Source organism: Stylophora pistillata, chromosome 7 (assembly GCF_964205215.1).
Source record: "Stylophora pistillata chromosome 7, jaStyPist1.2, whole genome shotgun sequence".
Classification (NCBI taxonomy): domain Eukaryota; kingdom Metazoa; phylum Cnidaria; class Anthozoa; order Scleractinia; family Pocilloporidae; genus Stylophora; species Stylophora pistillata.
In genome coordinates, this window is record NC_142525.1 from 24,518,818 (window position 1) to 24,533,578 (window position 14,761).

General features: G+C 40.6%; 1 protein-coding gene across 1 annotated transcript; it reads left to right on the forward strand.

Moving 5' to 3' along the window:
* The first annotated feature begins 1,083 nt into the window (after window positions 1-1,083).
* On the forward strand, window positions 1,084-1,861 carry LOC148727198 (uncharacterized). The gene has a single exon (XM_088726450.1). It carries the CDS (start codon window positions 1,235-1,237, stop codon window positions 1,859-1,861), a length of 627 nt encoding a protein of 208 aa, XP_088582576.1. The 5' UTR covers window positions 1,084-1,234.
* Window positions 1,862-14,761: the final 12,900 nt, after the last annotated feature.

Sequence of the window (14,761 nt, forward strand, 5' to 3'; positions counted from 1 at the left end):
AAAGTCACAAGTTTGGAATTCCGTCCTCGTTTATGTTATATGAGAGCTTTTTAAAGGGTCGGGTATTACATGATGACCAAAGCTTGCAAAGAATTAGTGAACCCGTGACCACCCCTTGCGGTCAAATTGATAAGATGGTAAGGAAAGACATTCCAGAGCTTCGAAAAACTTGGTTTGCATGTCATTCTGACATAATCTCCCCATTGTTTCTTTCCATGTCAAAGGCGGGAGTCGTGTGTGTACTTCACTGATGACTCATAGCAAACACTATCTTGTTACAGGCAGACACCGCTGCTAAGAAAGCTTACTCCATAGCTAAAGGAAAGTTGCATTTCAACGACCAAGGTGCCTCAGAAGATACTGTCCCATTTGTACCTCGGAGTATTCCCTCTGATAAAGGTATATGGCTTTCCAGACCTGAGAAAGATCAGAGTGAACATTCAAGAAGGAAAGGAAGACGAGGTTTTGACGGTTGGAAGGCAAATTTACATTGATGATGATGATTATCGTCTAATAGCCCACTTTGGAAAAGAGCAGTAGCCTGGAGCCGAAGTCGCCACGCAAGCGCTTATGAGATTGTTTGGGGGGACGCTCAAGTCGACCATCTTGAATTATGCCCAAGTACGTAAGTTGCTGTGTGCCTTTGTGCACCAATAATTTCAGAAACTCCTTCGGATTGACGTTTTATCGAATTCCAAAAGATGAAAATATTCGCAGAGAATATGTCCGTTTACTAAGAAATGACAATTTAAAGATAGAGTCCGACAGCACACGCGTTTGCTCTGCGCATTGGACTGGAGGTACTAAGCTCAGCAGAACTCACCTTCCATCGATATTTCCTTGGAGCAAGAAGGAAGAGGAGCGACAGATTTTGTCCAGAACGGAATCGACTACAAATACAGCCAGCAAGAAAAGAAAAGTCGACTTGGGATCTTCTATCGAAATTGACGAAGGGACTCTTATTGAAATTGATCACGAGGAGTCCATTCCAGCCTCTTTTTGCGATGCAGCGACACAAACTGAAATGACTATAGAAATGCTGGATCGAATGGAAGCCGAACTTAAAGAGATGAGAGAGGAAAAGGAAAGGTTACCAAGGGAGAGAGACGAGTTATCAAGAGAGTTAAAGAGACTTCAGCATGTAACGAAAAATCAGAAATTTGACATTGTAAAACTTAAGGACAGCCCTGAAGATGTCGAATTTTACACAGGCCTTCCCCACTGGGATGCACTTATGCTTCTTTATGACCTGGTCAGTCAGAAGGCTCAAAACCTGAACTATGACAGTTACGAAAAGAAAGACAGTGGTTCAGAGCAAAAGCTTGGAAGGCCCAGAGCATTAACTTTATTTGAAGAGTTTGTTTTGACTTTATCGAGACTTAGGCTTGGCTTGTTTCAAAAGGATCTTGCACACAGATTCAACGTTTCTGAAACTACTGTTTCTGTTGTGTTTAACACTTGGGTTCGGTTTATGAGTACTGAACTGGAGTCTTTAATTTTCCTCCCCAGGAGAAAGCTTCTACATCAGTTCATGCCAAACATTTTTAAGGAACTTTATCCAAGGACAGTTCTAATTATTGATGCTGTTGAAATTCGAGCAGAGAGCCCCTCATCACTTGACATGCAGTCAGTGTGTTATTCCTCGTATAAAGGAACAACAACTATGAAAGGACTTGTTGGTCTTTCGCCCACTGGAGCCCTGGGATTTTTAAGCGAGCTTTTCACTGGTAGCATAAGTGACAAGGAGCTTACCAAAATGTCTCATGTGATTGACTACTTGCATCCTGGGGATGATGTCATGGCAGACAAAGGCTTTGACATACAAGATGACTTTGCTGCATTTTCTTTCCAGTTGTTTTAGCTCCACGGCAAAGAAGCCATCGCTGCAGCTGTTTCACGGTGCATTCTTCTGGTATTTCCCGAGGTAAAATTGCTCCTGGTACATCTTCTTCTCTTAGCTTTACGCTATTAGATTTTTTTCTTTCGATTACTTCGACCTTATCGCTATTTTTCTCCGTTAAAACCTTGCTGTCACCACTACATTCCGCGCTAAATTCCGCCATGTTTTTGTTTTACCTGCGTCCCCCAAAACAGTCCCATAAGCGCCTGCGCGGCGACTTCGGTTCCAGGCTACCGCTCTTTTCCAAAGTGGGCTATTCCATACTCTCGCAGCTAAGGCTGAATTACAGTATGGGTCAGTATTACATAGGTACAACATTAAACATACATCTTATTGATATCGAGCAGTAACAAAATTATTAAATCTGTCTGTGGCCCCTCTAAACCGATCTACTCGAATATTGCCGGCTCGCAAAGAATAACCGTGATGGACTTCGGAGGCGCAAGGAAGGATGTAACTTATATAGGTTCAGTCCTCCTCGCCCCAGCCATGAACCTAGAGCACAGTTCAGCTCTGGGAACTACGAGGGGTTCCAGCTGAGCCTCACTGAGGCTACATCCATACTGAAGACGGGGGAAGATTATCCTAAGTGCTTTCCGTTGTACTGACTCGACGAGCTCATAAGGTACTCAGGAAGGTATGCCCAGACAGGGGCCGCATACTCCAAAGCATACCGTATTGTGAGCAATAAATAAGCACTAAATCAGTCTGGGGGACTCCTGCCTTCCCAAGCACCCTAAGAGCGTAAAGGTGCTTGCTCGCTTCCTTTACTTCCTTTACCGCCTCCCGGTTAGCCCAATGGATAGAGCACTGGACTGTTGTGCGGGAGGTCGAGGGTTCGAGCCCCGGCCGGACCAACACTCAAGGTCTTAAAATAAATGAGAGGAATATGCTATCTTTCTATAACATCAAGAAATGGTTAGATATTCTAGTGTTCTCGGATAGGGACGAATAAATGGAGGTCCCGTCTCCTACAGGGTTAGGGGTAGAAGACGTTAATTTCCCGCGCACGAGATTACTGTGTGATGGATGTCCTCCCCTGGGGTGGGATGGGCGGGTTAGGATTGATTGTAAAGCGCTGTTGATCTGTCATTGTAAATAGCGCTCTATAAGTGATAAATTGTTGTTGTTGTTGTTGTACAACGTAGTCAATATGGTTGTTCCAGGAGAGATCTGAAGTAATATAGACACCGAGTAACTTGCAACTATCTACCTGTCTGATACTACTGGTTTCATCAACATACTTTAGTCAATTCAGCCAGCTAGACACTAGGCGATTGACGAGAATAGCAAATAGTAGCAGGGCAGATTTTGTGCCCTGTGGGATACCCCCATTGCTTACGATCACAATTGACAAGACAGAATGAATTGTTGCCGTGGGTACGTGGAGAAACTTGGAAACAACGGAACTGTAACTGCCCAGCAAAAGGCACATTTGAGAGCATTCACGTGGCTACAAAGTCCAGACCGATGAAATCCCTGAGAAATTTCTAGGAGAGGAAATACGGAGCCCCACCAGCCATTATTGGTCAACACGCAACATGACGTAAATTAGTAATTGCACCGATGTGAGATTGCATTTTCGTCGGTAACTCAGAGCAACCGGAAAGTGAAAATTATCATTCAGATGACGGCCTTAATGATGGTGCTTCATGTGCAACTGATTAGGTTTTCTTTGAGACTGGAGAAGTCCTTGTGATTCGTGGAACTGATGCGTTACCCTTTAACCTTCTAAAGATTACCGGAAATGTGTAGTGGACCACGATCTAAATTGCGGGGAGATTTTCTGGCTAAAACCTCGCGAGATGAAGAGAACACTTTCTATTCCATCGATCCCAACCGGACAGGTGCTTCAATTGTATATGCACATATCCTTCGGGACAGCGATGACAATGCGATGACTGGATGCTTGGATGAAACTGTAACAATCGGAAACCACGTACAAGATCTCAATGGAGACGCAATGAAATTCAAGAAATAGCCCAGGAATTTAAGGATTCCCTCAGAAGAGCATTGGTACCACCACATGCAGACAAAAACTACAAAGATAACGACGAAGAGGCAACTTTAGAACCGGTTGAGGCAGAAGAGACCCTTGCCTATCAAGATCGGAGGCAAAGAAGAGGTAGAGCCAGCAGGTACAATGACAACACTACTTGTCTACGATAAACAACCTTATGTTTGGTGAGTTATCAATGACATCTTATTCACATACTGCGTGATAAAAACTTTATCCAAGACTGTTCTAAGTATACACTGTAGTACTGGAATAGTGGCATGTCAAGGCAGGTCAATTTGGTAAACAGACTTTCAGAATACTCCTTAAATGGCTTTGACTGGTGATAGACAACTCACATACAAGTTGCCTCAATTGACTTGCTTTCAAAATTTAATGCAATACGTTTCTTTCCATATATATCAAACATAATTGGTTAAATACTGGGTCACACAGTTTAGTATGTATATACATATGAAGTTAGATTTTAAAAAGTCATTGGCCTCACTAGCGAAGAATTCAGGATCAACCAGGTAGATTTTCAGTAGCTGCCCTGGTAGATTTTTTGTTGAAAACCTGGTGAACAACCAGGTTCCACCAGGTCTGTAACAGAGGTGTTTTTTATCATTACCTATGGCAGCTTTAACGACCAATACTGTTTGGTGAAATACAGTAACAAACTTCAAAACTAACTGCTTAAGGTGCAGTCACGAACGTGGTAAGGGTTTCAAAATCTACAAGCACATATCATTTCATAAGTCGATAAAACAAAGCGCTTTAAAGCTCTCTTATTTTATTTACTGCAATACTTGATATGCCGGTCATGGTTAAAAAAGGACAAAAAATCAGAAACATCGCTCTTCTGCATTTCAGTGTTTGGACAGTGGCAGTGATTGTGATTAAAGTCCCGGCTTCTCAAAAGTGTAATTTTAGTTGCAAATATCGCTGAGTAAATGTCTTTTTGTGAGCCGCAGCTAAGGCGAGAAGTTCGCTGGTGACAGTCGGGAAATGAAAACATGACATGGGAAATAATTATGCACTCCTAAATATAATCAGATAGCAATCGGAAATATTAACCCAACAAATGCAGTCTACATTTAAGGGCTTAAAAGCGGGAGTCATTTAAGACATTTAGTGAAAAACTTGTTCTGTCGGGTTCAAGACATTTGGTGAAAACTTGCGCGCGGTGGTTGATAAACTAGTATTAACACAGGCTAAGACCTTTTTGGAACACCAAAAAAGAATCTGGAATGAACTTAATGTTACAAAGTTGGCCAATTAGCTTACTTTTAACTAGTTGAGTATGCTTATCATACTCAAGAAGCAAAAACTGTCCAATCATCAATCCTTTAATGTGACAGCTCATCAAAAACAAACTTATTCAGTGCACAGTTAGACTGAATGAGTTTGAAATTGTACTGAACGAGTTTCAATTTATACTTAACAAGTTTTCGGACAGCCAATCAGTATTAAGGCCCGTTTAAAAGGTTTCAACATTTGCTTCAACATACATTCAACACTTAATTGACCTTAATTTCGGCGCGTTTGAACAGGTTGTCCAACGATGTTAAAAACGTTAAATACCTCCCTTTCGGCGCTTCACTTCAGCTTCAGCATAACATATGTGAGCCGCATTGGATTCCATATGGAAACTTCGATAATTTGCTGTTGGGCTCTTTATCCACAGACCACACAAATCAAAAGTTGTTTGTTTTCCAGAGGACGGCTGTTCTCAAAGACGCGCGCTGAGCTATGTTCTGCCCATTAGATCTTTTGTTTTGCATCGTCCTCGCCACCGCTACCGTCGTGGTTTGCGTTAAAGTACCTAATTCTTCCATTGTCAAACAAAATTTCTCTTTAATTTCTTAAGCGTGATTGCTTTGTTATCAAAGCAAACAAAAAGGTGCTTGCGTTGTACAAGTTATTAGCATTTTGGCGCAAGTTCCCCACTGCAATTAATAGTGACCGTATGAAACATGTCAGCTTTTTAAATCATACACATGACGGGTTTATTCAAAACCAATGGCTGAGGATTTCAACTCAGCCTGTCTCAAACCGTGTGTCAGGAAATTTGCTGTTTCAGAAGCTTATAGAAGCTAAATCAGTTGATTTCATGCTCAACGAATACAACCCAAACAAGTGTTAGTGCAATTTCTAAGCAACTGAAAATCAAACCATAATTAAAACTCCCATACAGTCAGCGGCTTGATCAGCGGGTGCGTAAATTTAGGTTTTCAACATGGCGGATACAAAAAGGAACAAGCTAGTGATCCAAGGGCTTCTACCATAGCTTGAATATCCTGGACACCGCAGACTACATTTGTCTTAATTTAAAAAGGAAAACTCAAGATCCTTCTGTACTTTCCTATAAGAACCCACTCACCCCCTTCACCATAAGCCTTGTCATTGCCTTGTAATTGTCCGTCTTCTGAATACCTCTCTTGCTCATTTACAAGGTAATACCATTCTTTAATGGTGGCATAGTTTATAGCAATTTTTAAGGCTACATCTGATATCTCTAAGCGATCCTTGGCATATGCTAACGATGGCTCTACTGAGTAAATTCTCCAAGGTTGAAAATAATTTCTTGGGGGTAGTTTCAGACATGGCATATAAATTAAAACAATAATTTGGATATATCAACAAAAGTTGAAATGGTAAACTGGCCACCGTAATGATTACAAAAGCTGACGTTTCGAGCGTTAGCCCTTCGTCGGAGCGAATAGAGGAATTGTGGGTTGTGTGTGCTTTTAAAGGCAGAAAATGGAGCTACGTTATTGGTGGGTGCATGGCAACGAGAAAAACATGAATAAATTAGTGGAATGAAAAGCGTTCATTGATCCCTGTGGGATTGAGACTGCCGGTTTGAAAGATGAGCTTTTGTTCAAGATTTTTACGGCTTTCCGTGCCACCTAAGAGCAAGGAAAGACCGCAGATTGCCATATGTTGTTTAGAATGATTAGGTAAATTAAAATGTCTAGCGACTGGTTTAGATGTGTCCTTGTCATTCCTTTCCACGTCTCGAAGGTGTTCTCGGAACTTTCCAAAATCTGTCCAGCAGTTTTATTATAATCTATCCGCGCCAAAATTCAGGAAACTAATTCGAAACTTTTCAATCATTTAAACCAAATTAAGGCCCAAAAACTTGACCAACTTATCGGTCCCCAAATCGCTAACCACTCATTACCAGAAAACCTCAAAACTGTAGTTTCCATTCCAGAAAACCTCTCACTTTCCGATTCAGAAAAATCCGTCCTCAGTAAGGGCTTAAATTTCGTTCCCATTTCTAAAACAACGGACGAATCCTCAATTAAACAAGACGTAGAAAAATTCCTTCGCCGTGTTCAATTAAAAGCCTTTTTTCACAACAAAGAGGATGATTCTAACACCTCGAACAAAGACACTTTCGAAACACTTCAGACTCGAAAGTCTAAATGGACTCCCCCAGAGGGCCAATTCGCATCATTAGACTTTTTTATCAAAAAATGCCGCCACGATATCAACAAACTCAATTTCAAACGTATTGCCAAATTTTCTAATCTCTCTTCTGAAGAGTGGTCGGCTCCAAAAAGTCTTAGAAAACGCAAAGACATAGTTATCAAAGCGGCCGATAAGGGCGGCTCAGTCGTTGTTTGGCGCACCGACTTCTACCAAAAAGAAGCTTTGCGGCAACTTTCTGACACCTCTTTTTATCAAAAGATCGACAAAGACTTCACTGCCAGCAATCAAAACTCCGTCAAGAATACGATCAACCAACTCATAACTAAACAAGAATTGCCGGCCACAGCAAAGAATCTCATCATAACCACTCCTAGAACTTCTCGTATTTACTTTTTACCTAAAATTCACAAACCTAACAACCCGGGTCGGCCCATTGTCTCGGCTTGCAGTTGCCCTACCGAACTTATCTCCAGCTATCTAGACAAAATTATGGCTCCCATCGTCAAAACTTTACCATCATATATTAAAGACAGCCAACACGCTCTTCAAGTTTTTCGAGACTTTAATTTCCTTGGCCAAAACAAACTTCTTTTCACCATGGACATTATGTCTCTTTACACTGTCATTCCTAATGGCGAAGGCCTTCTGGCCCTTAAACATTTTTTTGATCAACGCACTGTTAAGGAACCTAAATCTGAAACACTACTACGCTTAGCCGAACTAGTGCTCACACTCAACTGTTTTTCATTCGGAAACAACTTCTTCAAACAAACCAATGGTGTAGCCATGGGCACCAAAATGGGACCTAGCTATGCGAATCTTTTTGTAGGTTTTGTCGAACATCAATTTTTCAGCCAATACAACGGGTCCAAACCTGAACTCTACGGTCGCTACATCGACGACTGTATCGGCGCTACCTCCTCTACCAGAGAGGAGCTCGCACAATTCATAACTGCAGTCAATTCTTTTCACCCGGCTCTCAAATATACTTGGGAAATTTCAGACAATTCTTTATCCTTTTTAGACGTCAAAGTTTCAATTGAAGGCAACGGTTTATGCACTAGTGTGTATTACAAACCTACAGACTCGCATAATTACTTGTTATATTCGTCGTCTCATCCATCTCACGTTAAGAATTCCATTCCTTTTTCTCAGTTTCTAAGACTTCGTCGTTTATGTAGTAATGACTCTGATTTTCACCACAAATCAGAGTCAATGTGCCAGTTCTTCGATAAACGTGGTTACCCTGCTTCCGTTGTTCAAGCGGGTTACCACCGCGCTCAACTTATTGATCGACATTCAGCACTACAAACGTCGCATAAGGAAGATTCCGACCGCATTCCATTCACTCTCACGTTTCACCCTCACAACCACTCAGTTAAATCCATCATTCTTAAAAACTTCAAATTACTTCAAAACGATCCAGAGACAAGCACTATCTTTTCGCAGCCTCCGCTCATTTCATTCAAACTCGACAAAAACTTAGGCAATTTTTTGGTCAGAAGTTCTTTTCAGACTAATGAGCAACCAGGCACTTTTAAATGCGCTCGTGCGCGATGCAAAACGTGTCCTTTCATTCACAACACTGATAAAATATCGGGACCTAAACGATCCATTAAGATCACCGATCACTTCACGTGCACCTCCGCTAATGTAATCTATTGCATAACTTGCACTTATTGCAAAAAGATATACATCGGCGAAACGGGTAGAAGACTAGGTGACCGATTCCGAGAACACCTTCGAGACGTGGAAAGGAATGACAAGGACACATCTAAACCAGTCGCTAGACATTTTAATTTACCTAATCATTCTAAGCAACATATGGCAATCTGCGGTCTTTCCTTGCACCTAGGTGGCACGGAAAGCCGTAAAAATCTTGAACAAAAGTTCATCTTTCAAACCGGCAGTCTCAATCCCACAGGGATCAATGAACGCTTTTCATTCCACTAATTTATTCATGTTTTTCTCGTTACCATGCACCCACCAATAACGTAGCTCCATTTTCTGCCTTTAAAAGCACACACAACCCACAATTCCTCTATTCGCTCCGACGAAGGGCTAACGCTCGAAACGTCAGCTTTTGTAATCATTACGGTGGCCAATTTACCATTTCAACTTTTGTTGATATATCCAAATTATTTCGTTACTCCCACCGACGCAGCCCCAAACAGTTTCTTTCGAAACTATCAGCCTTTAAAACAATAATTTCCCGCCGAAATCCCGATATTTTCGAGTCTTGACCGTTTCTTGTGTATAGCGGCATTTCTATTGTTATGGGAAATACCACTGACCTTAAAAACACTTTTAAAAAATGGCGACCTCACTGAAACCAAAACAAAATGCTCGAGGGAGCCAATTTGCTTCAGTAATGGCTGCATGTCCTCGTTTCTTGTACAAATGATGGAAAACACCTCGTTCGACATCGAAAAGGCACCGTGTTAAAGGATGTTTTAGGTGTGGAAAAAGTCTGCTTTTCAAGATCTGTCATATCTTTCGGTCACGATGATAGAGAAGCGAATCGGGGCAACCGTTTCCCAGTAGCAGATGTAAGAAACTATGAAGGCAAGCCCTACTGCTAAGGATATTGAGAAGAAAATGTGGCAAATTTGTCGGGTATATTTCATCAAAAGGCACCGTCTTAAGCAAGTTTTTCCCACATTACTTTCGATTAGAACACGGTTCGAACTTGACTTTATAAACTTAGACGATGGAGAACGTTGAGATTCTAGCGGTAATACCAAAAAATGCTAAAATGTTTTTGTTTCTCCTAACTTCCTTTATATTTGGAAACCATATTTTATTCCAATTTCCGCACACAGCGCATGCTCGCGGCCACTGTTGTAGCCATGTTGTAAGGAATTTCTGGCTATGGTACCGAGTACTAGATAAGTTGAATATCGTAAACCTGCTTCATTCAAGCCCTCAATCAGACATTTTTATTCCCGCGAGATTGCGCTACTGCAAGTTATGTCCTTCAGACGACGTTTGAAAGATGAAGATAATTTTCAAATGGAAAACAGCACTTTTATTTGTATTTCTTTGCATTATAACATTGACTTTTGTTTAGCTGTAAAAGGCAAAAATAAACTAAATCAAACTTCTTGTAATGTAACTAATGTTGATCTCAGTTGTTGAAACTAATGTTGATCTCAGTGATTCAATCACTATGTTCAAATCAATTCCTATTGCTCCTGAAACCGGAAATTCTCTCACAGACGGTTTAAAAAAGTAGGTAAAAAAAATATCTGAATTCAAGAACCCGATTAAAGTTATCGGCTGAGGTAATTGCATCAACAATATTATCAACTAAATTGAGTTGAAATCCTCAGACTTTGGTTTAGAAAAATATCCGGTCTTGTACATGATATATAAAACTTATAAATTTAATTACCTTTGGTTATGTTCCACTTTTCCTTTTATTTATATAACTCAACGTCTTCAACACTGGTGGTCGATAGACCGCACGTTTTGAATAGAGGCAGTTGCGCGAACCATTCTAAAATGTATCAGTGCTTGAGCTAATCGAGGAGCTAACTAACGCAGAATTAAATTATCACAGGGGGATATATGTAGCTTTGAGCGGGTTGTTTCTTTCGTGGTGAGAATATCCTGTTGCTATGGAGCCCGCAAAGGGCCATCATCAAATATAATTATTTGACGAGTTATGTGACGAGTTATGTGACGAGTTATGTGACGAGTTATGTGACGAGTTATGTGACGAGTTATGTGACGAGTTATGTGACGAGTTACTTGACGAGTTACTTGACGAGTTATTTGACGAGTTATTTGACGAGTTATTTGACGAGTTATGAGGAGGCGAGATCGTGTTGATCGCAAGCAAACAGAGGAATTGCCTGAACCAGCTGTTATTGTCTCAAAAGGGAAGAATGACAATGAGGCGCAAAGGCCACGAAAATTCTAGCTCCCTTGTTTTTGCTCTGGTGCACTTCTATTTCTTAACTTTCATTAGCTTAAATGGAGGTAGACTACTCTTGGATGACACAACTGCTGACAGAGATGTCTTCAAACTGCCAGACTTCGCTTTAAGCGATATAGCAGCAGATATCGCCATAACAGCCAAGTGTGTTTCAAGTTCTACCATAGTTACGACGAGGAAAACATTTATTGGGCGCAGAATATCATATTATTCCAATAGTTCAGCTACTTTTAATCCAGAATTACTACTAATATCCGCAGCCGCGATATTCATCATTAACCTGGACCTGAGGCTCGTAAAAAAATGTCTGACACGTTCAAGAACCATCGCTCGAAATCATCGAGGCACAACATGCACAACATGCAAATCACGGTTTCACATAAAGTGCAGTTGACTGTCTGTCACTGATTATAACCGGATTCATTCTGGTAACATCAGGGATTGGAAATGCTCAAATTGTAATGACTCAATCCAAGGAGTTTTTAATTTCTCTGACTCTTTCTTCGAAGAGGAAAATGTAGGTGAAGTTGAATATGCAAATGACAAGATAAGTCTCCAAAAGAAGGTGGATTGGAAGAGCATAACTCGACAGCGTCCACTTAGAATCTCTACGGAACTATCTCAAGAACGATGTTATGGTCTGTTATATCAACATAAACAGTATTCAAAATAAATAAGAGGAGCTGGAAAACATTATCAAAAAGATCAATGCACACGAAATATTTGTTAGCGAAACCAAAATCGACTAGAGTTATCCAGATCGTCAATTTTCTATTCCTGGCTTTTCGATGTACAGGAATGATAGGAAAAAGGGCGTTGGAGGAGTAATGGTGTACATATCTTCCAAATTGACATGCAAGAGGCTTGCGTTGGAAAAGAGCTATAAAACAATCGAGTCTATTGCTATCGACATCAGGATTGACAAAAGGAATATGGTAATTCTTGGAATTTCCAGACCACCAGAAGTTCTTTCAGGAGACTATCAAACGTAGCTAGAAAACGAGCTTAGTGATATCTGTAACTGTGCTAATATCAAAAATAATTTTGTGACGCTTTTGGGAGACCTAAACCTGGATAGACGGAAACCTAACACAAGTGAAGGTAAATTATTATTAAATCTTGAAGTGGAACAAGGATTTGAATGCCTAATCAAGCAACCTACACGTACTGCCACAGGCGGGACAAAGACGACTAGCACTCTAATTGATGTATTGTTGAGCAATAGACCTGATTTGTTCAAGCATAGCAGAATTTATCACCCGTCGCTAAGTGATCACTGCTTAATTTATGGAATCTTGAAGAACAAAGTGTTATCTCATAAGTCGAAAGTTATAACATGCCGAAGCTCTAAGAACTTTAATCAATGTCACTTTAAGGAAAGTTTATCAATGGCTCCCTCGCACGTAGGTGAAATCTTTGATGAAATTTATGATCAAGCTTATTACTGGAGTACTTCGTTGGAAAATGTGGTTGATGAACAGCTTCCCTTGAAAAACTTGCGAGTCCACGACAACGATGTACCGTACATGATCACCGGTTGGAAGCAAGCGATGCGTGCGAAAAGAATAGCTACAGTGAAATATAAAAACAATCCTACCCATGAAAACTGGGAAAACAAAAAGAAATGTACAAACGAGGCCACCAGGCAAAGACGGTTGGCGATAAAGGAACATTGGAGACAGAAAGCGGATGATCTGAAGGTAAACCCAAAGGACTTCTTCAAAACATTTAGGCAATTCTTATCAACAAAGGGCCACAAGGGCGATATCGAGATTCATCTTAGAAATGATGGCGATGTCGTAGAAAAAGATAAAAGTAGGGTCGCAGATGTGTTCGCTGATTACTTCGCTGCAATCGCTCACGGTATTGAGGGTGATAAAAGCAAATTAGATTCAATGGAGGACTTTAAAGACCACCCAAGGGTAGTAGCGATAGCTAATAACATCAGAAACAAACAACAGTATGACATTGAGCCAATCAATAATGCCCATGTAGAACGTACATTGGAAAAGCTGAATGAAAGAAAGGTAACAGGGTACAATGGTATCCAACCTAAAATGATGAAAATTGAAGCAGCTCAACTTTCGAGTTCGCTTGCTATCCTTTTTAATTCATGTATTAACAACAGAAAATGGCCCTTTCAATGGAAACGAGGCGATTGGATTCCGACTTTTAAAAGAGATGACGCTCAAGCGATTAACAACTACAGACCAATAACAGTTCTATCGTGCGTTGACAAAGTGCTTGAACAGCTGCTAGGAAAACAAATATCTGATAGATTCGAGAGCCAGCTCGCTGATTGTCAATCAGCATATCGAAAACATCGTAGTTGTGAAACTACCCTTGTTGGTCTTGTTGAAGACTGGAAAAAGTCAAAAGATGAAGGTATGTCTGTCAGCATTTTATCTACTGACATGTCAAAAGCATTTGACTCGGTTCATCGGCTTCTATTGTTAAGTAAACTCAAGTCTCATGGTTTTAATGACAGCCTCGTTAATATGCTGAATAGTTATCTGAGCGATCGCTATAACAGAGTCAGGCTGGGATCTTTTGCAACGAGTGCTTGGAAAAGTGTTGTTCGTGGCTGTCCTCAAGGTTCCTCTTTAGACCCACTAATTTGGAACATCTTTCAGAACGATCTTGAGTATAACATTGATGCCAATATTTCGATGTACGTTGATGATCATGAAAAATATATAAAAGAGGCAAAGGAATCAGCCCATTCCATACCAAGTTAGAAGAAAGTGCCAGTAGTGCAACTGACTGGTACGAAAACAATCTCTTGGAGGGTAATTTGAAGAAATATCAGACTATGTACATTCAAAACAAATATGGTCATAATAAGGAAAAGTTCGGTAGTGCAGAACATAATATTAACCTGAACCTGAATAGCAAGATTATCAGGACATCGGACTCATTGATAATCGTGGGAGTCACAATAGACAATGCAATAAGCTAAATTTCAATGAACACATCAATGACGTATGTAACAAAGCTAGTCATAGGGTTGGGGTAATAATGAGACTGAGAAATCTAAATCCCACCATGGCAGAGCTAGTACTTTTTAAATCAGCTATCTTGCCATATTTAACATATTACCAACTTGTTTGGCATTTTTGTAGCGCTAGCGATACTCGTAGACTAGAAAGAATCCAGGAACGGGATCTGAGGGCCGTGTACAGGGACGCCAAGTCCAGTTATCATCAGTTATTGAATCACAGGTGGCCCAAGCTCTGTCACAGGCTCTTTCACAGTGAATAATTAAAGAGTTTGTATAGTGGTTTAGTTGCACTTGCTTTTGAGCTCCTTAAGGGTAAAGTTGTGTGACATAATCAAAGACATAAAGTCTAACCTTCGTAGAGAGTAGTCTGTGTTGTTCTACTCGCGATTTGAGGCCGTTTTCATGTGTTTTAGCTTGACGCTTAAAATTACCGTGCATAAAACACAGGAAGGTCGTAAACTTTCTGTTGATACATGCTCGCCA

What these genes read in the sequence shown, in the direction of transcription:
- LOC148727198 (XM_088726450.1), top strand. Translation starts at nt 1,235, where the DNA reads ATGCTTCTTTATGACCTGGTCAGTCAGAAGGCTCAAAACCTGAACTAT.